Here is a 27,676-nt window from a genome sequence, read left to right as displayed (position 1 = left end):
GGCACCTTAAGCGCTTTGGGCCTTCGGGGAAGGAGCAGCGCTATACAAGTATACGCCACCAATTTATAGAGGAGTTAGGGATTTTAGCTTCTTGGAGGCAGCAGGTACTTCCTGTTTGGAAGGCAAGGGGGGGGGTTACTCTGTCCAGTTCTCATATACTGTCTTTTGTTACAGTCTTTGTGGTTAAAAGGGAGCCTTTTGACAGAAAGCGCTTTGGCTGTATGAGGGGGATGACTAACTTGATCACAATTATGGCATTTATACATGAACAACACATGGAATTTGACTGCAGTTTTTATCAGAATGGAAGGGAGAATTCCTTTCAGTAGAGACGCACTTTAGATCTTCCCATTTGTTTTAGAAAGTAAGCAAGAGAAAGGCATCAAAGACAGCCTGAATTCATTTGCCTTTTAAAGCATTAGACTTCTTAGTACTCTGGTAATGAAACTGATGATGAACAGCATTCATTGTTTTAGCAAATCCTCAGTACAACCAGCGCACTGAGTGCTGAAGGATTAGGAGGCGTTGTCTTAATTGATCTCATTATCTTGTTCCCGCTCTTCTGGGGGGCCTTCTACTCTCGAGTGCATCTTGTGATTTCTCTGAAACGACTGCAACTTCCTGGAACTTATCATTGTCAACTTTTTCTCTGCTATAGAAGAATTTTGTTTAGTGAAATAACTAACTTGTCTTGTCCCTGGGCAGCAGCCACGGAAAACTCTCAAGATCTCACCTGAGTGAAACCTGGGAGTTCTGATTCCTGATTCAGCACAAAATTTGGAGTCATTCACTTGTCTGGGGAAGAGCCCAAATCATGCGGTTTCAAGGCTAATAAGCCTTTTATTAGTCCAAAAAGTTACATTTGTAGCAAACTGATTTTTTTTTTTTTTTACCACACTCACCTCCAGTTTTATAAATAACATTGTTTCAGTTTATACTCCACATACAATGATAGCAGGTTTCTTGTGATAGACTTACTTTTTAGGGCATCACCCACATGCACAATTACGCAGTTAATGCGTATTTTACGTAGTTGATGCCCAGTTATTATATAAACCATTTGCAATTGTGCGTGATTTTTGCAAAATGCATACGCAAACCTGTAGTTTTCCACGACCATTCCACGTATGCCTAACAGACTTTTCAGGGATGTACCACCGATGCATAGTTCTTACGTATGCAGCGCACATCGTATATCACAATCAAATCACGTAATTGACACACAAATCACTAATGACGATAACTCAATAATCATGCCGAGTTCATGTTCTTCCATGAATTTAACGTGTTGCATTCATAAAACTTCTTTGAAAATTGCACAAACTGTACATACTGACTGTTTGACATGGCCTCCATGAAAAATAAAAGCTTAACAATATTTTACTTGTATATAACTGGAAATACAGTAAATGTGGACATTAAGGGTTTACAATTAGGCTACGAAGACATGGCGCAGTCTTCTATTTGGGGACTTGCAAATTTTAAAACACTTAAATGAACAAAAATGAAAATCAACTGAAGTTTAATTCCTCTGTTTCTTTCTAAGAAACATCTGATTACTGTGGAGGCTGGTTTATTCTCAGCACCCAGCTGCTGTTGTATTGAAACTGTTTGACTGAGTGCTACTGATCCCTTGCTAAGATGCAATTTACCTGTATCTAACACTTTTACACTTTTTTTTTGTTTCTAGTGCAATTTTGTATGCTTTTTTCTATTTAATAGTTTTTTGTGTTTTTGTTCTGATTGGCTGTAGACTGTCAATCAATCCCATTCGTACCATGTCCCCTCTGCAGTTCAGAATGTGTTCAGCTTGCCAAATTTACAGAAATCTACAGCTAGCAGTGTGATTCTGAAGTGCTGGACTTATTTTTCTGAGAAGGTTTGAACTTTGAGAGTTTAAACAAGAGAGAAAAGTGTAAATATGTTCTTGTCTGAGAAAAGTGTGTATTGAGGGGTTTCACAGCCTTACAACATCTATTATGATTGTGAAAAAAAGAAGACTACTTTGTGGATTTTGCCTCTTGCAGGTCATTTTTAGAACATAACTTATTAATAAGAGGCTGCTTTATTTTAGTTCTTGGAAAAATAAAATCGTTTGAGGCATTTTTCTTAAGAAACCTAGCATTCCTAACCCTGCTCACAGAAACTAGCTTACCAGTGTACATAACACTTTAAAACACAAGGCTAATTGCAGGGGCTTATTATGAGCCACAAAAAAATAAACCAAACATGGATGGATGCTGTAACAAATAATGCTAATGTCACTGAATTCAGAGAAAATAATATCAAAATGATTAATCCTTTGTACCTAACAGAATAGATCTTGAGATCTCTTGGATTTTACTGTTTTTCTTTTATGATCTATATTTTTGTCAATATAAAAAGGTGGTCTTCTAACTTTAGCTTCCATTAGCAAACAATGTTGTTTACAGAGATGCACAATTTTATCTTTCTTGCCTCCTTCTAATTACAACCCTTTTTTAGCTCAAACGTGTGATCAAATAATTGTTTGGGTTATGTTACAGGAGACTGAGATCCTGAACACAGCCATTCTGACGGGACGAACAGTGGCTGTTCCGGTGAAGGTGGTAACCGTGGGGACAGATGGAGCGATTTCTGACATCACTGAGTCTGTGGAGTGCAAGTCAACGGATGAACAGGTTATTAAGGTAAAAGTTAAAAAAAATTATAAGTTGATCCTGAGTATTTAACCCTTGTGCTATCCAAGGCACCCCACTAGACAGTGCACTGAACCTTTTTTTTTTCAATGATTTGTGATCTTCACTGGTGTCCATGGATTACATGAAATCTTCTTCACCTTTATCCACCTTTGTCATGGTAGGGAGAACACGTCAATGTAAGGGTGGGGTCATAGGATAGCACAAGGGTTAAAATGTGTGTAACTGTGCATTGCGAAAACTTCTCTCCACGTTTTCTTCTCAGAGTACCATGATTCTGTAATTGACGCAGTTAGAAAAAAGGCTTTGGTTCATACTAAAAAGTCAGTTTTAGTCTTTTCATTTCTAAGTTGCTCTCTAAATGCAAAGTATGTTGCTTAAAGTCTTAAGCAACATGGATTAAAGTTTCTGCTTTACTCTGTGCAGGAATCAAAGCTGAACTTTGAGAACCCAAGAACAATTATGTTCTGATTAATTTAACTTTTTTTCCTGTGTTCATTTTTAATAGCAGCAATTAACAACAGCCAAAAAGAGAAAAGAAAAAACAAAAAATAAATAAATGAAGAAGTGAAAAAAAACAAAAACCAGCAGCCAAATCTGACCCTGTTGGTTCTCCAGGGTTAAAAAGGACTTTATTTTTCCACAGATTCACTGATTTATTTGATCTTTGCTGCAGTTTCAATTCAAAACAATTAACATCAACTCCACATATGTGCCGAATTCACTTAGTCCACCAATAACAACACTTTTATTTCAGACTCTGATGCGGTCCATAGAAAAAGATATAAATACAGCATACATAATAAAAAGTAAAGAATAAAAATTAAAAAGAGTATAATTGCTGTATCCAGTGTTTCCTCAGGGCAGAAGTGTAGCAGCATGAGCTTCTTTTGGGATCAGTCAGAGACATGATAATTGACTTCTTAGATTTGTCCAGGCGTTCCATGAGGCTGTATATAAGCTTACGCAGTAGTGCTTCACAGGTGGGGATTTGAGCATCCACAAACAGCTGACTGGCTCTGTACCACCTGGGCACCTGTAGCAGAAGCCTAAAAGCATCATTATAAGCCACTAAGAATTTGCGGAATGTCCCACGTCCATAGTTCCACCAAAGAGGAGCCGTATACAGAGGAGTGCAGTTAGCTCTGAACAGCGAACACTTCACTTGAAGAGAACACGTACTGAATTTTCTCATCAGCATGTTTGCCTGAGCATAGAGTTTACAGTACTGTCTCTGAATGTCTCTATCATCCCTCCAATCATCAGTAATGACATGTCCAAGATATTTTTGATAGTTGAGGTTTGTTCCAGAGGCATTCCACAAAGCTTAAAAACAGGAAAGTTTACATTTTTGTCATCTTTGGTTCTTGCAATCATTACTTTGCTTTTAGAGGGATTGTAGTTTATATCAATGTCTGCTAAAGATATCAGGAACCTCAGACATGAGTGAAAAGAAACATCTGAGGCTATTGAAGCAGATTTATATATTTTTTTAAATAATGTTAAGTCTTTAAAAAGCTGATTTGCGATCTACCTAAAATGTAAAGGTCGTTGTTGGTTTCCCCTGTTACCAGGTAACTAACCAATTCAATTTGAAATCTCAAAGCTTTGTCAGGAATTATGAGTTATTTTAAGCACAATATGAAACTAAATTAGACTGCAGGTAGAAATGTTTGCTAATTTAGCCATTTCCCAGCTATTGAATTCCCCTTTAGGGCTTAATAATTGCTGTTTTTTAATTTAAGTTGCCTTTTACTCAACACTGACAGATTAAAACAAATGACCCTGCCATTATTTTTTGTCACGTCTCTCAAAGAAACAGGACCTTGTTGAGCCTACGTGCATTGTGCACAGTTTATAGTTTGTTTGTTTTTTAAATGTAAGGTTTTCACGCTGCATGAGGGAATCCAATAGGAAGCGGGGAGAAACATATTTATCAATAAGCGTAGTTACATTTTCCTAAATCACGTTAATGTCTTTTCTGCATTCTTATGGAACTGTTAAAACTCAGAAATAATGTTTTCATATTAATTGATCAAAATCACTCATTTTTACTTTACCTTTTCTAATAGTGCACCTGCAATCCCTATGTAATGACTTTTTTTTTATAGCAACATCGTAACCATAGTTGTAACCGTCCATTCTCTGTTAGCACAACCCAAATTTAACCTAATGGCTTTAGCTCTTGTGTAAAACGCATGATTAATAGTCTAAAAATTATGCAGGTTGGTTTATCTTAATGCATTTAAAGTGTGTTTATTCAAAGATGATCTAATGATTTATGTAGCAATTAGGAAAATAGGAGTCAGTGACAATATTTAATAGTTTAATGTTTTTTTTTTCTTCAGCAAATGCTAACGGAAATTTTGTTTTCTTTTACCAAAACTAAAGCTATTTAGAAATAAAAGCAAACATTCAGAATTAAAGCATAGAACAGCTATACACCTGACTTAATGCAGGCGGAGAAACATAAAAAGACTCTTTCCTATGATCAATGAATTTTAACCAAACCAATCAGGGATCAGAAGTCAAAGAAGTGGACTCCTCAGATCCTTTTTAGACATCGGTTTACCCCTCTCCAATCATGTTTTGATCTTTATCAAAAATGTTCCCAGTGGTCTTTTATTTACGATCATGCTGTTTTTTTAGCTAACATTTTTGTTAGTGTCCTTTTCTAGAACATAGTTTCTGCAGAGCAGCAGTACTTTATAAGAAATTCACCTCTGAGTTGTGGGAGATACCTGTAGTTGCCAAGTGAGCCTGTTCTCATTTCCCATTTGTTTACACTCTGTCCTACTAACTTACAGCCCCTCACATGCGCATTTCAAATATCAACTATAAGCTTTTCCAATCTTTGATTCACAAAGATTTCAATAAATAAATACTTAGAAACACAGTTTTAATCTTCATTTTCTTTATGTTTGTCCTCCATCATGAGGAAAATGCTACAAGACCATATTAAAACACCAAAAACACGAGTTCCATTGTAATGGGTCTTTAAAAAACCAAAGGGGTTTTATGAAATGAACGACCCTGGGAGTATTTCAGGCAGATAACTCTAGCAGTGTGTTTACCTGGTTACTCCTCCCCACGGGCGATTCAGTCTAATTAACTCACCTGTTTAGCGTCCTACTTAAGTCCCAGGTGTGCGGTCCAATCCCTCTTCTTCCATTTCCACGAGCTCTGCGTTCATCACCCCACCCTCCTCCCCAGCTTCCACCTGTGAGCTTCGTTAGGGGTCGTTTAATACCCTAAGTTTTCTATGTAGATCTTTGTTTTATTTATCTGAACAGAGCCTTATGCCAAACTAAATGAAATATGGAAATAAATCTTCACTGCATGAGTTGTCTGACTGAAGTGTTTTCATTTCAAGATTACTAGAGATTGAGAACCATCTGTAAGCAATAGTCTTGATTGACTCCATCACAAACTAGTACCCCAACCTAAACATACATTTTTGTTCATCTTTCTGCTCCTGCCCATTACAGGAGTCTGCCTCTAACAATGTTGATCTCAAACTTGCAGCTTCAAATATCGTCAAGTCCTCACTGTTCTACAGCTCGCTGAACTTGTATATGTATGGAAAAAAAATCTGAACAAACTTTCTCCTAAAATAATCCCAGACACGTTGTGGGTGTCCTAAACGTCAAACCCTCTGTCAAACGTTTCCCAAAATTCTATAAGGTAGAGTTCCAGAAGCATAAAACATTACAGCGAGGGATGGGAAACTGTTGTTTTTAATTGTGACTGGCTAGAAACTTGAATTAATGCTGGTATATTTTTGTCTTTTGTTAGTTCTGTGCTGTTTCTTTTATTTAGTACACAGCCCTGATGCACCAGAACAAACTAGAAAAAAATGGTGGGCTAGAACATTAATGTTAAACTGGCCCACAAAGAGATTCTGCCCAGAAAGTACAAAAAGGCTCATTCACATACAAGTACAAGGCAGAGAAACGTTTTGTTTTATTAGCAAAGCACTGAGTGTGACTTTAATGAAAATGTCACAAACTTATATTTTTTTCCTTAACCTTTGATATCCTCTACTAGTTTGCAAGGTATACAGCCACTGCGAGATACTGTCCTTTATGTCTGTGTGGGTGTGTGTGAGCGTGAAAGAGCACAGGCACACTTGTAAAACTATTTCATCTATTAAAAATAGACCTCTATAGTATCACAGAAAATAGTTTTCTCAAAGGGTTTCATTATCCACTGAATTGGTGCCTTGCATTGTGACAGACCTTGCTATCGTAGTCCCAAGCCCACCAATTTGGTTTTCAAGCAGCAGCCCCTCCCTCCCTGGCTCAACACAGTTTTCAAAAGAAATTCAAAATGGTTCTTTGATAAAAAGCTATTTTCATCATCCTTCACGATTACTCTGCGACACTGAAGGGTTAGAACTTATTTTTTTTTCTGACTAGGAAAAGTGTGACCTAGATCAAAGATGCACATTTATTGTCTTTTATGTTTCTGAAACTTTTGAACAATACCCACTAGGGATGCAGTGATACACTTTCTTTACAATTTGATTCAAACTTTGTTTTTTGGCTCATGGTTATATTTTGGTTTGATATATGATTTAAAAAAATCTTGTTTTTAAATTTGCTCATAAGCAAAAAACGTTCCCGATAAACCTTTCAGTTGGTTTAAAATAAGCCTGATGTAAAGTAATAGAACACTGAATAATGAATTATTCTCAAATGTAACATTGTTGAATCCTTAGAACTGATAAAACTTAGAAAGTTTAATCATTTGAAACCAGGGACAGAGCTACAACAGTTTATATTGGGAGCGGGGTTGGGGCAGAGCACAAGAGTGGAAGGCCATTACGAATGAAAGGATTAAGAATACGTAATTTATGACAGTTTTATTATTATTATGGTACTAATTTAATTCAAACAAGTTGTTTTTGTTATTTAGGAAATGCTCAAAGAAGCTTGATGATTTCATAATCTTTGTTGATACTGTTATGGATTCAAAAATTGGGGGGCAAATGTGGGGATCTTTTTGCTGGCGGGAGGGCAGTGGCCCCCTTTTGCCCCACTGTAGCACCGTCGCCTGTTTTGCAAAATTTTGCACAAGTTTTGCAAAAGTGCCTAAAATTGTCATTACTGTCCGATTTTGCCACAAAACAAGCTACTTTTTTCGAAGTAAAATAAAATCTTTTATTTTGACATATGAGGATTCTTTTCGTCATATCTGCGAATCTTTGCTGATGTAACTATAAGTATTGAAATTTAGCCTCTGTCAGTTGGAAAGTGCAGGACTTTTTACGTTCTTCTTCTACCTATGGAGGGAACAAAAGATTCTTTTATTGATTATGTCTTGTGCCCAACGTCTTTAGTGCTTCCCGAGTGAAATCCAAACAGTTTCCCAACTTTGATTTGACATCACCTTTTAATTAGAGGACTTCTGGGTGAGTTAACACTGAAAAAGTCTGAGGGCGAGACAAAAGAAGTTAGGAAAAGAAAGAAATGATTGGGGAGGTGGAGGAGAGAACTGACAGACATCAAGCTGTCAGTTTTGTTCCTCAGAGAGACGGGCTGATCTGACATTATTTGAGAGTCAAGCTGCCAAGCTGCATGCAAAGAAGTGGAGATAAGTGACAGTCTTCCTGTGGCTGGTTTGTTATTAATAATTTTAGCTCCCGAGGACATGTGCTGAAATGAACAGTTGTGCCAATCAAGCTTTTGAAAAACCCAAATGAATTCAAATTGGAGTTAGTAAAAATAAAATTCAATGAATAACTGTCAAATAGAGGGTTGCAAAAGATTTTGGAGTTCATGCTGTTTTTTTGGGATATTTCCATGAACTTTAAATATCTGCGTTATGTCAGAAACCATTTGATAAACCTCATAACTAAGTAGAGTTTTACTTTGTCCAGCTGGTTATAATAGAGCTCTGAGTGTTTTGGATAAAACAAGTCTTTATGTGGCTATATCTTTTAACTTGGATCAAAGTTGCAGCACTTGTTTTTATATCGACTCCCTGCTACACATTCAAAGAAACTGAAGGCCTAACAGAGGCACCTCGGAAGAAGCTTGAGTGATGAAAAGAACCTTTGCAAAATGCATTATTATTTGTGAAAGTGAAAAAACCTTTTGAAAAAGCACAAATGTTGCCAACTTACTGCTAATCCATGCTTTTCTTGTCTAATATGTTAGGTGTCGGAACGCTGTGACTATGTGTACGTCAACGGAAAGGAGACCAGAGGAAGGAGCAGAGTTGTGCTCAACTTCACCTACAGTTTTCTGAGTGCGCAGTTGGAGATGAGTGTGTGGATGCCCCGCTTACCACTGCTCATAGATGTGGCCGACCCTGAGCTTAGTCAGATCAAAGGCTGGAGAGTTCCTGCAGGAAGCATGAGGTAAGACACTGTTGGTTGCACTGAGCCACAGAGGCACAAATATAAAACTTGTTTTCTCTCTGTTAAAGCTGAAAAAAAGGAATCTTAAAGTTCCAAATCATGTGGTAGTATTAAAGTCCTGACATTGTTCTGCTTTCTGTTTTTACTCCCCAGGTGATAGATTGTTTAACATTGTCAAACACCTTAAACCTTTTAATCATGCATGAAGGCTAGGCAAAATAACAAAAAATAAAATCTATACATATAGGCCTTTTATGTATTATACAAGGTCCTTTAAAGTACGAAATGTTGTTTTTTTTGTCTGTCAAAGTCAAGTAAAACGCCAAATGAAAGGGTTCCTTTACCACATGGGGTTGTTTTAAAAAATGTAAAGACTTTCTTATTTATTCATAAACAGTAATTCAATTATTAACTTATACTCTCAGAATAAAAAAAAAGAAAAAAGAACATAAGTGAGTGGGGTTTAACTTGTTTTTAAGCAGTATACTAGCAATGAAACCAGCTAGTTTTACGTATTTGAATTCAAAAGTTTATTTAACTGGAGTCATTTCAACTTTCACCATTTTCTCAGCTGGAAAAATCTTTATCCGTGCCACAACATAACATCCGTACCATAATTGTAAACAAGGTTGGGTGTTTTTTTTAAATATGCTAACGTTTAGTAGTGTCAAACTGTGTTGTTGTTTTTTTTTTATGTGTAACTAACAAGGTCAAGTGTTAGCATTATCACAGTAATGTATGTTTAGCAGTACCCGTCGGTTGGGAATTATAGGTGTTGTAAATGTACTTACGCAGCTAACACTACTAACGGCACTAGTGCTACTCTCAAATCTAACGTGCAGAATGTCAAACAGTAAAGTCTTATCTCTGACTTTTTTCCCTTGCTTAATGCGTTTTATCGTACAGTGCGCCTTATGTATGACATAAATTCAAAAATAGACTGTTTATTGACAGTGCGTCCTATGGCGCCTGAAATATGGTAAGCCCTGAAACCATCCAACAATAGTTTTTTTGTGACACGCTTGTACATAATTACCACAAAAAAAAAATCATTAAACTGGAATACAACAAACGTTTTATAAATTTAAATTTATTTTGTTTCGAAGTTTGTTTTGTGTTCTTATCATGTCCAACTCCATCACTAAAATAGATTATTACTGGATTTATTTATACCGGCTTCTCAATATTCTGGGTCACAGGGGTCTGCTTGGGCCTCTACTAGGTGAGTGGCATTGTACCCACGATACTTTAGACCTCCACCTACACACTGAATGATGGTTGTGTGGGTGGAGGTCAAAAATATGAGACTGATTATTCCAGTGGAAGATGAAATGCATCAGAGGGATGGCTTTTAATGATAGTGTGCTGATCTGTGTGATACTGCTACCTAAAAAAAAAAAACTTAACTGCTGCAAAGATGGCAAAATGGTGTGAAAAAGAAAGAAATCAGAAAGAAGTTAATAAAAAAAGACTTATTTGTAAGCATTCTAATTAGTACTGCAACATCCTTGGGCCAAAAGAAGATTTTCTATTGTAATAATAAAAAGAAGGAAAGACAGCAAAAACACTAATTTTACTACCCACCCTACAATTTTATGAAATGTATTTTTTACCTCTGAAATTTGACGCCGACGTCTCCTTATGATGATGAATGCTAGTGCTGTGGCAGAAAAATGACTGTAAGGTTAAAGTCCCATTATCTGTCAGCTGTTATCTGTCAAAGTCGTTCTCCGCATTTGACCCAAGCGGTGAGCTGCAGACACAGCCGCGCTCGAGAACCATTTGGTGGGTTAACCCCCCAATCCAACTCCTTAATGCTGAATGTCAAGCAGATTTTTAGAGTTGGATTTTTAGAGATTTTATGTGACTCGGCCTGGATTTCTACTCACAACCTTACAGTCGCGGGGCAGACACTCTTCCACAAGGCCACTAAATCAGAGTGTTGTTCATATCCGTTGCCATGTCTTTAAATGACTTTTCGTCAGATTTGGTCTGTGTTTTCACACAAGTATGATTTAATAGAAACAGTGCAATTGCGAAATTGTTTTTTTTTTCCACATTTCTAGAATTTCGATAAAGTTTTGTGCATATGTGTAATGGAAATACAGCTAATGAAAGACTTATTTCTGACTCTTTTGTCTCAAAGTGCCTTATATATGACATACGTTTGAAAATAGACCATTTATTGACCGTGCACCCTATAGTATGGTCATCACTTGACCTCTTCTCTCCTCCGTGCCCTGTCTGGAGGAATGTGCCTGTTTCCTGGAGCTGCCCACCAAGGACAGATCTCATGGGAGGCCCCCACTCCCCATCCTCCTGAGCCTTGTGTATTGTGTTGTGTCTGCATATGTGCTTTTTGCGTGAACGTGTAGTTTTTTCTTGTACTTACATATCGCTCCTGTTCGAGTTGCACTGGAAACTAAATTCCCTCGGGATTAATAAAGTATCATTCATTCATTCATTCAAAATACGGTTAGAATTACAACCCCCCCCCCCCCCCCCCCCCCCCAAAAAAAAAAAGAAAAATTATATTTGAGACTTTTCCAAATGGTCTACAATGACTTTATCATCCATTCATTAGAAATCTCATTGAAACAAGGCTATCACTTTTTCTTCTATAGTCCAGAACTGAATTCTTTAGCGATGGTAGAATTAGCATCTTGCAAAACGACACTTCAACATATAGTGATTCAAGAATAAACTACAGCTGGAGGAGAAGTACTGTTATATTTCCGCCTCTTAATGATCGCAGTAAGAGCAGACAGTTCTATTAAAAAATTCTTAAAAAGTTGATTTTTCTTCTAATGTGAATAAAAGCTGTTTAAAATAGAAAATGCAAATGACAACAGATGATCAGTAGAGCACACAAAGTAATTAGCATCTAAAAATAGACATTCTAATCATGATTTACTGCCCTACAAAGAGTCAGTGTCATGATTTGAAGCATCTCTTTCAACCGAGCCCGAATATCCCATTAACACACAATTTGTATTGTAATTTATACGCCAATTACAGGAAGTGGCAGAGAACACACAGATGATCTTTGGTGTTGCTGATAAACACGTACATGAAATCAAGACGTATTAGTTTGTGAAGCAGTTACATGAATGACTGCCTATGACATTGTGAAGAACTTTGAAGTAATAAATATGTAATGACATATTTGACAGGGGCATCTTTGATGTTTTGTGATTACTCCTCCACTTTGGGCCTTTGTTACTAACAGAATGGTTTGATATCTTTTTTTTTTTGTCAATGTTTTCATATTGTGCCGTTTTTGGCTCATTGGCCTACAGATCCATTGTATAAAAGGTCAACACTTCAGAGGTGAGGAGAAACCGATGCCGGCTAAATGCACAAGCTTGCTAGATAACACCAATGCTAAAACCATACAGGAGCATGGATTTATGTTTTCATTTTTCACAAACAAAGAGAACCACATTAATTCTTCTTGGCATAGATAGTAGAAACACTTTGTGTTTACATTTACATGAAAGTGCAGTCAGCTGCACATCTATGATGTTGATCTTACTCTCTAAATCATCTCAGAGGAGTTATGTTTAATGAAAATGTACTGACAGTGACGCTAAGCACAGTCACCTCATTGCCACGGCCAAGACAATGGTTAGATAACATTTAGGGTTTGTGATATTACGCATTATTGTAGACTTTCAGAAGATGGGGAACAACATGGTCAGCAAGAATGCATTGGCAGGCTGTGGGATTTAAATGATGCACAGTTGCTTTTATGGTCTATACCATTTTACCATCCAAACAAGCCTAAACCAGTGACAAGCTGGATCTATGCATTATACGGTCTTTGCATGTTTCATTGCTCTTCAGATTGAGTCAGATGTTTCTAATCTTCAGTGGTCCTGTTTTTGTGGTCTGATCTGACAGTGATGGAATCTAGTGAAGTCTTTAACCTAAGTCACATGCACCCGTAAGGGGGGTTGACCTGTACTGGTGCATGCAAGGAGCACGGTCTTTTTTTCTTGAACAGCACTAAAGGGCCCCTTGTGCAGTGTGCACTGTTTGGTGGCATTGAAAAAATGTAATATCGGTACGACAAGTCTTACCTACTTTTACTTACCTGCATGTGTTGTTAAAGTATTTACTATGACCTGTTGTGTGCCTGTAGAAAACATGCATGAACATTTTAGTTCTAAACGGGCTCACAAAGTGGTCTACCACATTGAAATTTTGTGAGGGTGTGGGTACCGGATGTTCCCGGGCTGCCGGATGTTCTCGGGGTCCTTCGGGGTCCTTCGACCAATGATGACGTCACACTATTTGATTGGCCGTAAGTTGCCACGACCAATGAGTTAACCGCGCTAAGTTTTTTTTAAAACTTTATTGACAATTGCGGTATCATACATTAACAATGACATTAACGTTAACAACGAACAATAACAATGTAATGAATATTGCTTCGAAGATCAGTCACCATTGCCAATCATAACATATTAACATACAAAATAAAGAATATAGGGGAAAAAAAGAAACAATGAACATAACACACAAATAAATAAAAACATAAGTAAAATAAAATAAAGGAACATAGAAAAAATCTAAATAGTCTAATACTAGTTAAGTTAGGGGTACTTGTGAAGTTTGTATTTCTGAACAAAACTAAGCAATTTCAAGCCATTCTTCTTTTTCATATAATGAAGTGATTGAAAGTAAAAACAGAGCTCTTTATTAAATGTTAGAAAAAGTGGTTTGGTCTTCAAAACTTGACCTCACCAAGATGGCGGTGCTCTCCTCCCATGAGGAACCACGTGATGTCTCCTCTAGTGATATAACTCATTGGAAGGACCCCGAAGGACCCCGAGAACATCCGGCAACCCGAGAACATCCGGTACCCACAGGGGCTACAGCAAGGCTCCGTACAGATTTGCCCATTTTTTGCCTACAGACAGCCCACATTCACCCGGAAGGCCTTAACATTGCTGGTCTGTCAGCATTTGGTGGCAGACTTGGATATTTTTTAGGAATTGGTTTATTTCAAGCAATCCAAAAGAAAAAAAGAAAAGACTAAACATGACAAATTCATATATATATATATATAGCAATTTGACCATTCTTTTTTAATCATCAATGAGATTTGTAACTTAGGGGCCGGTTTAGCTCGTGCTGGTTTGTGGTGCCTTCCATCCGTGAAACCAGGGTTCAATTTCGGGCTGATCCCTATTCCCTTCTCTGCTGCTGTGCCGGTCCCAAGCCCAGTTGGATTGAGAGGGTTGCGTCAGGAAGGGCATCTGGCATAAAACATTGCCAAGTTAACCATGCTACTCATCCTCGAGGGAGTGTTGTTTTGCTGTGGCGGCCCCTGATGGGAGGAGCCGAAAGTGAAAGAATGAGATTTGTAACTTAAGACAAAAGGTGCCAAATTAGCCTGTGACTGTTCATGAATTGTCCCTCATAGTGAACTTTGTTTCGTTTTTAAACAAAAAGAAAAGAAAATTACTTTTGTTTCCGAAATGTTTTTTTTTTTTTTTTAGGGAATTTTTCACGTCATGTATTGGATGATGACATTTCTTCCATCATTCATTCATTTTTTTTTTTTCATTTTCTTAACCGCTTTTCCCTTTCGGGGTCACGGGGCTGCCGGAGCCTATCCCGGCCACTTATGGGCGAAGGAAGGGGACGCCCTGGACAGGTCGCCAGTCTGTCGCAGGGTAGAATGTCCACAAACACACACCCATTCACTCTCACACTCACACTTAGGGATAATTTAGAGTTGCCAATTAACCTATGAAGCATGTTTTTGGACGGTGGGAGGAAGCTGGAGATCCCAGAGAGAACCCACGCATACACGGGGAGAACATGCAAACTCCACACAGAAAGGTCCATCATTGATGTTGTTTTTCCCGTCCCCAAGCCGGGACTTGAACCGGAGGCCTTCTTGCTGTGAGGCAAGAGCGCTAACCACTGCGCCACCGTGCAGCACATTTTTCCATCATTTCAACAAAAAGTTATTTGGCATGAAGCAATACTGGATATGCCCCTTACTAATCATAAAACTGTTATTAGTATGCGGACATTAAAGTCGCATTTAAAAAACTCAAACATCATCATCCATTCAACAGTGTCTGATGCTATCAATCTTTTCCGGTTTGATAATTGTGTTTAATTTTTAACATTTATTTTACCATAGTACTTTGTTTTCTAAACTGTTTCTAAAAAGGTTTTTTTTTTTGTTTTGTTTTTCTATTTTTAATTGAAATTTTAATGTTTTTAATCTTTAATATTTTTCTGCGTTGATTGATTCCTTGATGTGAATTGCACTTCAGGGCCACCGTACTTTCAGAAACCAGTTTAAATTGAATTTCACAGTAACACATAAAAAGGCATCCAGCCTTGGTGACACTTGTAACTCTGTTCGCTCCATCCTTTCCTCTTCTCTCGTCCGCTTGCTTTGGAGCATACATTTGATTCAATTGCAAAAGGGATTTATAGAAATTCATCACAGGCGTGTCTAAGCAGTAGTTTACGTCTGTCAATTAAGACAGGCAAAATTAAAAATGAAACATGTCTTGAATCACCTTTGTGTCTTAAATACATTTTTTCAAGCTTATATTCCACAAAGTGTCATTTTTATAATCATCCAGTTTGGTTTATCAGTGTTACTCTTCCACCACTTGTTAGGGATGTAAGAAGATAAATCATTATATCCACCAAATTTTAGATATATTTGTAGTTTGTGCACATTTTCGACCAAAGATAGTAAAACAGAATGTTTCTTGACATTTCTTCCTCAGAGTGCTGCATGCTCCACCTAAGTGAACAGTCATTCAGTGTGCAAGCCTCCTTATTAAAGTCCCGCACACTGGATGACCTGTCAGTCACGCCAGCAAACATGCCCTGACCTTGTGTTTCTGCTGCCAGCAACAAATGTCACCTTGATGTAGATTGCGGTCCCCTCACTTATTTGGAGGAAGAGGAGGGGACGGTGCATTGAAGCCAGGTTAGGAAGCAAGCCAAGCCACTGGGCCACAACATGTTAACCTGTCAGCCCATTTTTCTGCCTGACTAGCCATGCCTCATTAAACCTAATGGAAACTGTCAGTGTCACTCCCCTCGGCCACCTGACCAGAAGAGAGGCAAGTGGTGCTTGAAGGAATGTGAATCAAAGGTGTAGAGGGGAGGAAAATTAAAGTATAAAAACTAAAATGTGAGCATGTGCAAGGATCTCATTAGATACTTCATGATGTAAAATAATGCATTAAAGGACATTTAACTTTATTTAAAGGACTTTGCAGTTTTATTTCCCTCTTTCTCAGACTTTACTCCTATAGGTCTTTAACTCATGAGTGTGACTTGGATGAAAAGAAACCAAAGAACCAACATTTGACTACATTCTACTACTAAAAACAGTCAGTCGGATGCTTTTATCTGCAAAGGAGCCAAACAAATGCCAACTTTAAAAAAATATATATATTTAGGTTGCCCTCTGAAAGGAAAAACGAGAAAGCTAGTCTGTCTGTAGTTTGTCTCTGCAAACTGTTTTTAATGGATTTTCAAAAACTCAGGAAACTGTGACTTTTGGAATGTCAGGCAAATGTGTGGCACGACACAGAATCTGACAGCCTTAAATGCATCAGAAGTTTTATCGACTTTTATCTTGGAGAAAAAACCCAAACCAATTATTGTGACACAAAGCAACTGAAATAGAACTTCTGCAAATGTGTAAAGCGAAGAGCCTCCGGAGGTTGTTACCTAGCAAACAGTCATGTGTGGTGGTTTTTTAGTCTCTCTGCTCTCTATCTGTTGCTTAACAGCTTTCTTCTTTTTGCCTTCAGGTATGAGAGAGTTACCGACAGCAAAGACGGGAATGCGGCAGATGACCGGACGGAGAACTCCTGCGGACCTCAGTACCAGAGCACCACTCTGCGTGTCCTCACTCAGTTTGTGGCTGATCTGGAGGAAATGAAAGGAGTCCCAGAGGATGATGGGATGGGTCAACAGAACTTCCTCCTTGGTAGCGACTGGCATGTGGACATGACACAACTTGTCAAGGAATTCTTGAGGGTGGAGGAGCCAAGTATCGTGGAACTGCTGAATGGTCAAGTGCTAATCGGACGTCGTGCTGGAGTCACCAAACTACAGGTTCTGTACTTTCATCAGATGTTTGGCTTTAAGATTATGCACTTAAACAGTTTGCTTCTCATAAAGAGCAGTTCTCAACTTTTGCAGGGGAGAAGGGCTGTGTGGCCTAAGGAGGTCAACATCCTATTAAGTTGTGCATAATTATTTGGCAGATTCTTATTAGAATAAAATGAGACAAAAAAAAGGGATTTCACTGATTGAAAAATTATAAAAAGTTTGCCATGCAGAACTCTCAAAATATCTAAGACCTAAACCCAATTGAGAACTTTTGGCCATTCCTTAAGCATGAAGGTAAACAGTAGACCTTTCTATAAAGCGTCTGGGAGGCTGTGGTCGCACCTGCACAAAATGTTCCTTCCCACCAGATCAAGAAACTATATGACTCCAGGAATGGGAGCCTTGACTGTTATTGAAAACAAAGTGGCTATATTGGTCACGTAGACTTTTTTTAACAGGTGAAAATAAACAACTGACATAGGAATAGCCTTGTTTTTTTTTTTACTGAGTTGCATAATTCTGCACACTAATAGTCTTTAAGGAATTCCACAACTTTTACAACCTAAATGGTAACATTAATAGGTAGTTTGGCAATAATCAAACAAGTTTTGGATTAATAAAATAAATCCTCAAAAATACAACTTGCCTTGTGCACACCATTTCTTATATATCAGAAAAATTCAGGAAATGTGTTTGGTGAATTATTACCATGAAATAACAAGCCTAGGCAGTGAATTTTACGTTTTTTTAAGCCTGTGTTTATCATTATATGTTACCACATCTGTAAGGAACACGTCTACAAACTGCAAGGTTGAGCATTTTGGCTGAAAACTTTGCCCAAACCTCTCTGCTAGTAACTTATTGAGCTGTATTTCTTCTTAAAATCTATTTGAGCTTGTGATACATTGTGGCCAATTCTGTATTATTGGTTCAACCCAATTTGTCACTCACAAATGTGGCACATTTTAAAAGGTGATTCAACTGAAATTTATCGCTAAGAAGCATTGGTACAAGAAAAAAATAACATACCAAACACAAATTTAAGCGTTTGAGTTTGAGTTGCCAGAAAAACCAGTGCATCTCGAGGAATAAATGATCATTTGATTAGCAGAACATCAGACAAAGACACATAAGAGAGTTTGCAGAGTAAGACAGTCCAGATTTGGCAGGTGCAAAAGGAAGAAATTCAAGAACCGCCAAATCGATTTCACTTGGGCATAAACACTTAAACCCATCATGAGGCTGACAGAAAGACATGCTTTAATGGCACATCCAATAAAAGCTGACACCTGTGCGGCCTTTCCTTCTCTCTGCCTTTTAGTCTGCTCCTTCCAGCCACGTGGGCATGCACACACATGCACAAATACTCCCAATCCTATTTCTTTAATGATACAATCAGGGCCTTGCTCTGGGTAACACGTTAGTCGCGCTCGCATCGTAAATCAACATCAGTCTGACATTTACAAGATGGCACAACAACCCAACACATTGTTGGAACACAAGCAGGACTGGGATCGTTTTCTGCTCCTTATTATGCATTGAAGAGCGCCGTGTGCTCTGCACGACCGAGTAGCCGCTGCATGCTGAGGTTTTTTTTTTTCTTTTTTGAAAGCTTTGCCTCTCACAGCTGTAGCCAGATGATTTTTTGTTGTAACAGTGAAAAGCAGTTCAAAATTTCAAACACAGCCATTTGCTCCAAAGCTTTTCTAATTTTCCTTTTAAGTAACTTTTTTTATAAGCATATGCATGTTTTATAAGCAAAGTAGACATATTTGAGCCGGGCATGCAAGCGGGGCTTCTGCCGGCACCGCAGCACGTCGGATCCCCGACGGAGGACCACTCTGGCCCACATGAGCGTTTATTGAGGCCTGGGCCGGTTTGCGTGGCTCCTCAATTGGAAACGAATCCTGCCACGGCACCTACTGCCAACAATAATAATAATACTCGCAAAAAATCTATCTCCTCACAAAGATTTGTGTTCTCTCACTGTGTAGTTTTTAACTCTTTAGTAAATAAACATAGTATTTGTGTCTAAAGATAGAAGTCTTTAAAGTTGAATATAAAGTGAACTTTGTGTGCATATATATATATACATATATATGCAGCTATATCTATATAGATTTCTCTCTCTCTATCTATCTATATATATATATGTATAGGTATAGGAAGATCTTTTAGAGCTTGTCACCTCAAAAGTAGCTTGCATTGCAAAAAAGTGTGGGCACCCCTGATTTATATATTTACAAAAATCCAACTTCTTGATCTTTTTTTGGTCTGATTTATTTGGCAAAATTTCGGTTTTATGGTATTTAAAGACCCACTCTGAAAATTGTGTTTTGAAATTGTTCTTGAACAATTTTTTCTCATGATGGAGGACATAGTATATGAAGAAAATTAAGTTTAAAATTGCATTTCTGAGTTTTTCTTTATTCAAATCGTGGTGAATCAGGAACAGACGATAAAACTCTGTTGGAAAACGATTTTAATCAGCTGGTGGGCATCAAGCTCCCTGCTCCGCCCTGTGCTGATGCATCTACTTATAGACAAATAGATCGATCCATGTGTCGAGTTTTTACTAGATATTATATATTATTCACAATCAAGGTTCAAAGCAGTTGATAAGAACAACTCTTATGACCCACCATTCTAGCAGCATTTAAACTCATCTTCTACACACAAATATAGAGACAATTAGTGTGTAATAATTAAATATCTGTATGAGTAGGAGCCTTTTGGAATTCATAGTTAATTTTAAAATGGTGTAGTTTCAAGTTGTGCGAGTTTGAATTTGATTTATTTATTTTAAATTGTATTGTATTTGTATTGTAAGTCTTTGATGTTCGAGTGTACATGTGAATACACAATTGCAAGAGCACACACAAAATGTATTGTATGAGTTACAAATCAAGAACTACTCACACACAAATCCATTGTGTCTATATTCTGTCAGAACTGTACAGTATGATAGCTCACTATTTTTGTTTCACCGGTATTGTTAGGTTGAGGGTGTGAGGGGCTGTAAGCTAGCGGAAGAGCACACAAACGAATGGATGATGGGGAATGGGGGCCGGGTTACTGCACGGCAACGGTCCATCCCACAATTCAGCGATGAATTACTAATAAACTCCTGCCGCTCTGCAGGAACCAACAATACAGCATTTTTGCTTTTGGCTAAAAACGGCAGAATCACAATTAAAATACTGCTGGGAACGCCTTTAAAACAAATCAAAAGATGATTAGAGTGGGACTTTAATAGAGTTCCGTGTTCATGAATTAAAACAGAGAACACAATCAGAGTCTTGTTTGGGCTCAGCATCACACCTAAAGACATGACATTTAAGCCGAAGCCAAGTATTTCCAAAGACTCTACCCATGAAGAAAAATCCCATAGTGCTATTGAGTTGGTAATAGGATCATTAAAATACTGCAGGAGGAAGAAATAAATCAATTTAAGCGCTCGGTTTCTGACGTGTAATGGATAGTGCAACACATTCTACAGCTAACCTTTGCAGAAGTGTCACCCTGTGAGTCAGAGGCACATGGTATAGATAGCAATGATTTTATGTCATTGTTGGTTTCTTTACATCAGTATCAGAAGATTGGATTTTACTGGTTTTAAGGGACTGAGGGTCATCTTGGATCTGGACTAAAATAATAAAGGACTAGACTACTGTCTTTGAATTGAAAGGTGGTTGTGGAGGTAATTGCTCTCATTGGGGAATGCATAAGGAAATCTGTAAATTTGGACATTGGGAGGGTATGGAATTGGATGCATTTGGAAGCTTTTTTAGGAAAATGTCACGTTTATGGATGAGGGCCAAAAGCAGAATTTGCAGTTGATTCTGTAATGGGGGGGTAGAAGAAAAACAAATAATGTATGAAGAAGAAAAGCAATCTACTGTGTCTATCAAGTCGAAGAAAGAATCAGCATCCTACAATGTAAAAGAACCATAAAGCCTGCACACTTAGAGGCACAGAATAGTAAGGGAAAGTCCTGATCAGCAATGCAATGCAATGTGCGCAGAGGGTTTCGGCCAAAGAGTCTTAACATGCAACTATTCCGTACATCTTATCCAATTGTGCGTGATTTTTGCAAGAAGCATCCGCAAATTTGTGGCTTTCCACGACTGTTCCATGAATGTCTAATGGACTTTTCACGCATGTGCCATGGATATATAACTTTTATATTGCGCATACCAATCACGTTAAAATTATGTAATTGACGCCCGAATTAAAGGCCAGATTTGGCTTTTACATTGGTTTACGTGTTCTTTGCGTGGTTTATTCGTACTTCTTTCATGGTTTTCACGTGGTTAATTTGTGATACATCTGTGAAAATTTTACTTACAGACCACAACATTTCTCACTTTTTCCATTCACGTATGACTAGTTTTCCTCTGTGCAAAATGTACATAGTGGCTGTGTGACATCACCTTTAGCTTTAGTAAAGAAACAACAAAACTTCATTTTATGAAAATGTACAGTTTGGGTAAATCCAAAAATGAAATTGTGACGCAGGAAAAAAAATGGTTTACCCAAAAGCTAAAATGAAACAAATCTTTTTTGCCATATTTTTTTATTGCATTAAATTAAAGATTGAAAATTTTCTCCAACAAAGGTTCTAAATCAACACCACTTTTTCTTTTGCACCAATTCTTCTTGATGACACATTCAAAGATGTGCCCTTTACGAAGGACTTACTCTTAGCGATTGAAAATTAGAAAATGCTATGTTGGGAGCAAAAGGGAAAGTGCAAAGAGGTAAAGCAAAGGCAGGAAAACAAGTAAATGGGGCTGTACAAATGAGGCAGTGATCAGCGCTGACAGTTCATTATGGCTGGTAAATGCAGCCATGTGGGGGCGGCTACAGGAGAGACTGGAGCTGTAATTGGACCGGAAAGGAGGGAATCTTATAATGGTTTCACTGACTGCTTACACAACGGGTAGCACAAAAGGTTAAAGCGCACGCTACTCCGACCAGGATTTAAATACATATACGTTTTTTTGGAGGTTTAAGATAAATCTTGTATTGTATCCTCTTGTTTTTAAATGATTTTTGTATGCATTTTGTGTTTTAGTTTTCGTTTCTTAGACAAAAAGTCTGACTTTTATATCAGTTTTTACGAATTCTGATGCAAAAGGACATAAAAGCTTCATCAGCTGTTTATAGGAAAGTGCACAGTATATCATTTTGTCCTTATTGCCATCAGAAGTTTGACATATTTTATTACACATCGGTATTTTAGAGGTCACTATTTGCCCCAAACACAACTGCAATAAAAACATTAACCCAAATGAAAATCATGTTTTGGTATTTTTAACACATGGCCTTTCTCTCATGATGGACGACATGTATAAAGAAAACGAAGGTTGAAGTTGCATTTCTGAATTTTTCTTTATTCAAATTGTTGCAAATTAGGAGCAGACAAAAAATTGGTGGACCACAAGCTTCCTGCTCTGCTCCATTCTGATGCATCCACTTGTAGATGACAAGATTCATGTACGTCTTGGTTTTGCACGTGCAGTACAATGCAATTTGTTTTATTTTTTAGGCAGCTACATTACTTTAGCTTGTATTTTTTTCAAATACAGGGGTTTGACCTACTGCAAAACACACAAATGCAAAAAAAAAAAAAAAAAACTCCATTTGAATCATTGCCTTTGTATTTACGGGCTTAATGGTTTGATTCTTGGATGAAACATGCTTAAAAAGCAGCTCTGTTTTTTTTTCTTCTCCAGGTGCTTTCCCCTCTGACATCTACAGTCTTGGCTGAGAGGAGCATCCGGGTCATGGATGATAAAGTGAGTGTGACAGAGCTCGGAGTGCAGTTGGTGTCTGGACTTTCTCTATCGTTGCAACTCAGTCCCGGGAGCAACAGGGCAATCGTTGCCACTGCGGCAACACAGGAAGTCATGGAATCCCCTAAGCAGGTAGAGTACGGTCAAACTTTCTAAATTAAAAGTCTAAATATTTATTCAGAGTATTAAGCAATTTTCTCTCAGAGAGATGTGAGTTAATTGGGGATAACTTTAGCAGGCTTGAGTCAGGATTATTAGGTAGTTTATAATACCCACTGGAATTCGTTAAACTGATACACCGTGTAAAGCAAAGCTTTCACCTTGATTACAATCCCCACCCACAGAGCTGTTACGTTATTAGTATAATTATATTTTCCAATGAAGGCTGCATCTCTTGCTAAAATAATATTTTGCACTCAGGCAAAAATCCAGTCCATCCATTTGTTATAATTAACCTTTTTGCTGCAATAAAAAGCTACTTTTTCTCCCCCATGTGTCCCTCTCTTGTATTTTCTAGTGTTTTTTTTAGGTCCTTTCACATTTAAATTGATTTTTTTTTTGGTCAGTAATTTGCAGTGATTTTCTCTGTTTTACTGCTGTTACCAATTTGAGTTTGGCTCTGTGTCTGTTTACACAGGAGGCTCTCATCAGTTCTTGGCTCCAGTTTAGTGATGGATCCATGACTCCATTGGACAACTACAACGCGGCTCATTTTACCCTGGCAGCCACCTCTTTGGATGAACAGGTGGTGGAAGTGCAACGCAGCGAAGCGTGGAAGTGGCCCATTGTCGTAGCCAAGGAAGAAGGTCAAGGTTTGCTTGTTCGTGTTGAAATGAGCTCATCAGAGGTCTGTCAGAAGGGCAAACGGCGTACAGTTTTGGCCACCGGCATCGTAAATGTTCAGGTGAGGTTTGGTCAATCTGAGGAGCAATACAGACAACCAGGAGACAGAAGAACACGTCCAGATCCTCCATATTACGGGGGATCTATATCTGACATGGACACTGGATTGATAAACCGTGGAGCCACTACCATCAGGGGCCAGGTTCCAATGAAGCCCAATGGGGGCCGTTTATCGGCGGACAGGGGAGCAAGGGTCCCAAATCAGTTCTCTGAATACCCAAACCAGGCTGAGCTCCCCCGAAGCCGCAGCACTGACGAGGACTTGCTGCCGTCACGACGAGGCCTGACGGATTTGGAGATCGGAATGTACGCCCTGCTTGGCGTCTTTTGCCTGGCCATTTTGGTTTTTCTCATCAACTGCATCTCTTACGCGTATAAATACCGTAACAAGCAGCTCTCTCTGGAAGCCCCGGAGACGATGCCTCATGCCCACGACTGGGTCTGGCTCGGACAAGAAGAGGGGCTGTGTCTGCAGCAGCAGCAGGAGGAGCTGAGCGGAACGCTGGAGGAGGGTAGTCAATTATTAAATGGGAGCGTGCAGCATGGTCGTACCAGCGGAGGTGGATGTAGCTCGAGTGGAAAGGATCACCGGAGTGAGTCACTTAACTCGCCCACTACCAAGAGAAAGAGGGTGAAGTTCACTACTTTCTCAAACGTAAAGTCCAGTAATGGATGCCCAGTACTCAGCCCACTAGCGCTGGTGCAGACCAGTGAGATAAAATGGGTCTGTCCAGACATTGAGCTTGGGGACTCAAAGGATCTTAGAAACTACATGGAAAAGCTTAACGAGAATGCAATTAAGAACACTGCATAAGAGGTACGGGGTGTTTTCAACGAACTACACAGAAACTCACCTGGATGCCTTTAGAAAACGGAAGAAGAGGGAAAAAAAGGGGGTGAGGAAACAAACATGTGGCTGTTCTTTATTTGTCCATCTCGCCATTAAAATAGAATAGTGGACTCAGCTACTGGTGTTTCAATGACAATTTTGACATAGAGTCAAGCAACAATTTTCCCAGACACGTTTTGCCACGACAAATTAACACCATGATAAAAGAAAGGGGGGGAATTGTGATCATGGTTTTGTTGCTTTTTTTCTCATTTTGTTTTGTCTTAAGTTAATTCTCATTTTCCATTTCTTTGTCAATGCAAAATCTAACATTTTAATGTTTTTATTGTTTTACTAAAGCATTTTTTGGTACTTTTTGAACTCCTTTTCTAACTTTCCCCCCCAGATATGATGAATCTTCTTCACCGTATGCCGGCAGTTATAGATTCTATAGCAGGAGTTTAAACCAACTTTTTATTGTATATAAAAGTAAAGTTTGATTTGTTGATACTATGTGTAGTAACATCTCGTAAAGTGTTTTTATTTAATTAATTGTTTTGTTTTGTTTTGCTTTACATTTTGTTTTTCTCCAGTCTCCAGGAAGCAGATCTGTGCATGACCTTACATAAGGGGAAGAATATGTGTCCGGTCTGGTACACAGACTCAGAAAGTGTAGATAACTTAAAAACGTGTTCGCTTGGAGACATGTCACAACCATTCACAATGTGAAGACTTGAAATTGTTTATTACTGTTATTTAATTTTTTTTAATGTTCCCAAATTTCTTTTTATCATAAATTGTTGATTTTCTTTGTGATGACTGCTCCTCCCCCTTTGTGTATGTCACATCACGTAGGCTTGTCTGTACAAAATCAAATGTCGCAATTATGTCAGAACAAATTATATCCATCTGCATAATTGTGAGTATCAAGACAATCACACCACAATTAGTTTGGTCGAAATTAGCAGGAAAAAAAAAGATGAGGAAAAGTGTATATGCCATTTTGGATCCTAGTAAAGGAGTTATGACAATTTATAAAAGAGTTATGAAAAACTGTGAAATCAATGACCATATCTGATCTATTACCCTCTTTTGTTGTATGGCGGTATTAGTCAAGTTCATCCTTTTCTACTGTGTCTCTGTTTGAAAATTGGCTGCTGACTTATTAAAATTGAAGGTGACTCTTATTTGTCTTTGGGATTCATTGGTCTCCTCTGTTCTGCCTGCTCTGTTCTGTCTTTCTGACGGATCTAGGAGGTGCAGAGATGCTGCTTTCATTAAATATTGTAGTTGTTGACAGTATGGCTGCTGGGGCTGAAGAGGAAAATATTAACTCAGGACGCAATGCACCACCTTGAGCTCAGCTTCCCCTCAGATGTAATAATTTTATAGATTATAAAAATATTAGTTTTTTTTTTCATAAAACCTGATTTAATGTGTGTAGCTGCTGTACAATAATGCACAAAGTAAATGTAAGTGATAACACTCCAGAAAGAGATTTGTGACTTGTATCAGCTGTTTTCATTTTAACCTTAATTTCATCACATTTATATTTTTACTCTCCTTAACTTAAGGAACCCCCCTGTTTTTTAATATATACTTGGGAGCATTTTTGTGAAAAAAAAGCACTTTGAAGTTGTCTTCACTGCTAAAACTGAAACTTTTTAAAAGTTTCTTGTTTCAAGAAAAGTTTTCTTATTTTTTGTCTTGTTGAAGACCGTGTCACACAGCCACTATGTACACTGTCTTGCAGTAAACAGGAACAAAGACATCCATTCACACCAAGATGGCGAGGTGGAGGAAAATCTCCTTTTTTCTTTGTTAAACTGCGTCACGCTGAGCTGAAAAGGACTACAGTTAAAATAGAGTTCATTCAAAAGCTTGGATCCCACCAGCTACCTTCTACACCTGAGACACTCAACCTTTTTACTGCTGTTTTCCTCTTCTTCTTACCAGACAAAAGTATGTTTGTTTGGTTTTTAAAGATTTTCTTTGCAGAAAATCAAATAAGCTTCGCAACCTACCAGGAGTTCTTCCCACTTATTCCTTTGTACATGTGTACATGCTTCTGAGATAAAAAAAAGACTTCAAACAGGTCTTAAAGATATAAAGACTTGGATGACTTCCAATGTTCTTCTGCTAAATTCAGATAAGACTAAGGGTTTTATTTTTTCGTGTTGTTTTTGGAATTCTTTCAGAAACATAATTTCACAGAATAGAATTACTTTAAGCACTGTTCCTGCAGTGAAACACCTTGGAGGATTTTTTTGAATAGAAATTTACTTCAAATTAACACATTTTTTAGATTTGCCTTGTCCCTCTAAGTAGCATTGACTAAACTACAAATGTTTCAAAGTAATGTTGCAAAACTTGTGTGTTTACTGATTAAGATTGGACACTAATTCCTCAATATCATGCTGTTCCAAAATGACTAGTTCTGATCAAAACAAATAGCAAAACTTTATAATTCTCTTGTTTTAGCTTATTTTAAGTGGCTTTTAGTTCATTACTTTCTAGAATATTTTCTATGTTTTAATTTACAAATATGCTGATTATGTGGATTTGCCCCCAGAAAAAGAAATTGAAGTTGTGTCACCATAAAAGTAGATTTGTTTACAAATGACCCCCCTGGCAGAAAAGACTTTGTACTTTTTGGCAAAACCCTAATTATCAGGCACAGAGGTCAGCCGTTTCTTTTAGATGATGAACAGGTTTCTGCATATATCAGGAGGTATTTTGGTCAACTCTTCCTTGCAAATGAATCACTAAAATGTGGATCACTGGGATTTGATGGCTGTCGCTTGGCAACTCTGAACTTCAACTCTCTCTATAGGATTTCTATAGGATTAAGATCGGCACACACCATGAAATTGATATCCTTCTTCTTCAGCCATTCCTTAGTTGTCATGGCTGTATGTTTTGGGTCATAATTTTGTTAAAAGACCCATCCACCACCCATTTTTTGCCTTCTGGCAGAGGGAAGGAACTTCTC

At 38.0% G+C, this 27,676-nt stretch overlaps 1 protein-coding gene across 1 annotated transcript in view; it reads left to right on the top strand.

Moving 5' to 3' along the window:
• The window catches only part of LOC101175418 (transmembrane protein 132C), a 243,408-nt gene extending 217,537 nt beyond the window's left edge, over positions 1 to 25,871 (top strand). The window contains exons 6-10 of the mRNA XM_011481983.3: positions 2,526 to 2,669; positions 8,840 to 9,042; positions 16,851 to 17,157; positions 22,893 to 23,084; positions 23,590 to 25,871. Coding sequence (XP_011480285.1) covers positions 2,526 to 2,669; positions 8,840 to 9,042; positions 16,851 to 17,157; positions 22,893 to 23,084; positions 23,590 to 24,669 — 1,926 coding nt within the window. The 3' untranslated portion in view covers positions 24,670 to 25,871. The remainder of the gene's footprint in view (positions 1 to 2,525; positions 2,670 to 8,839; positions 9,043 to 16,850; positions 17,158 to 22,892; positions 23,085 to 23,589) is intronic.
• Positions 25,872 to 27,676: the final 1,805 nt, after the last annotated feature.

Source organism: Oryzias latipes, chromosome 12 (assembly GCF_002234675.1).
Source record: "Oryzias latipes chromosome 12, ASM223467v1".
NCBI lineage: Eukaryota > Metazoa > Chordata > Actinopteri > Beloniformes > Adrianichthyidae > Oryzias > Oryzias latipes.
This window is presented reverse-complemented; position numbering and strand designations above follow the sequence as displayed.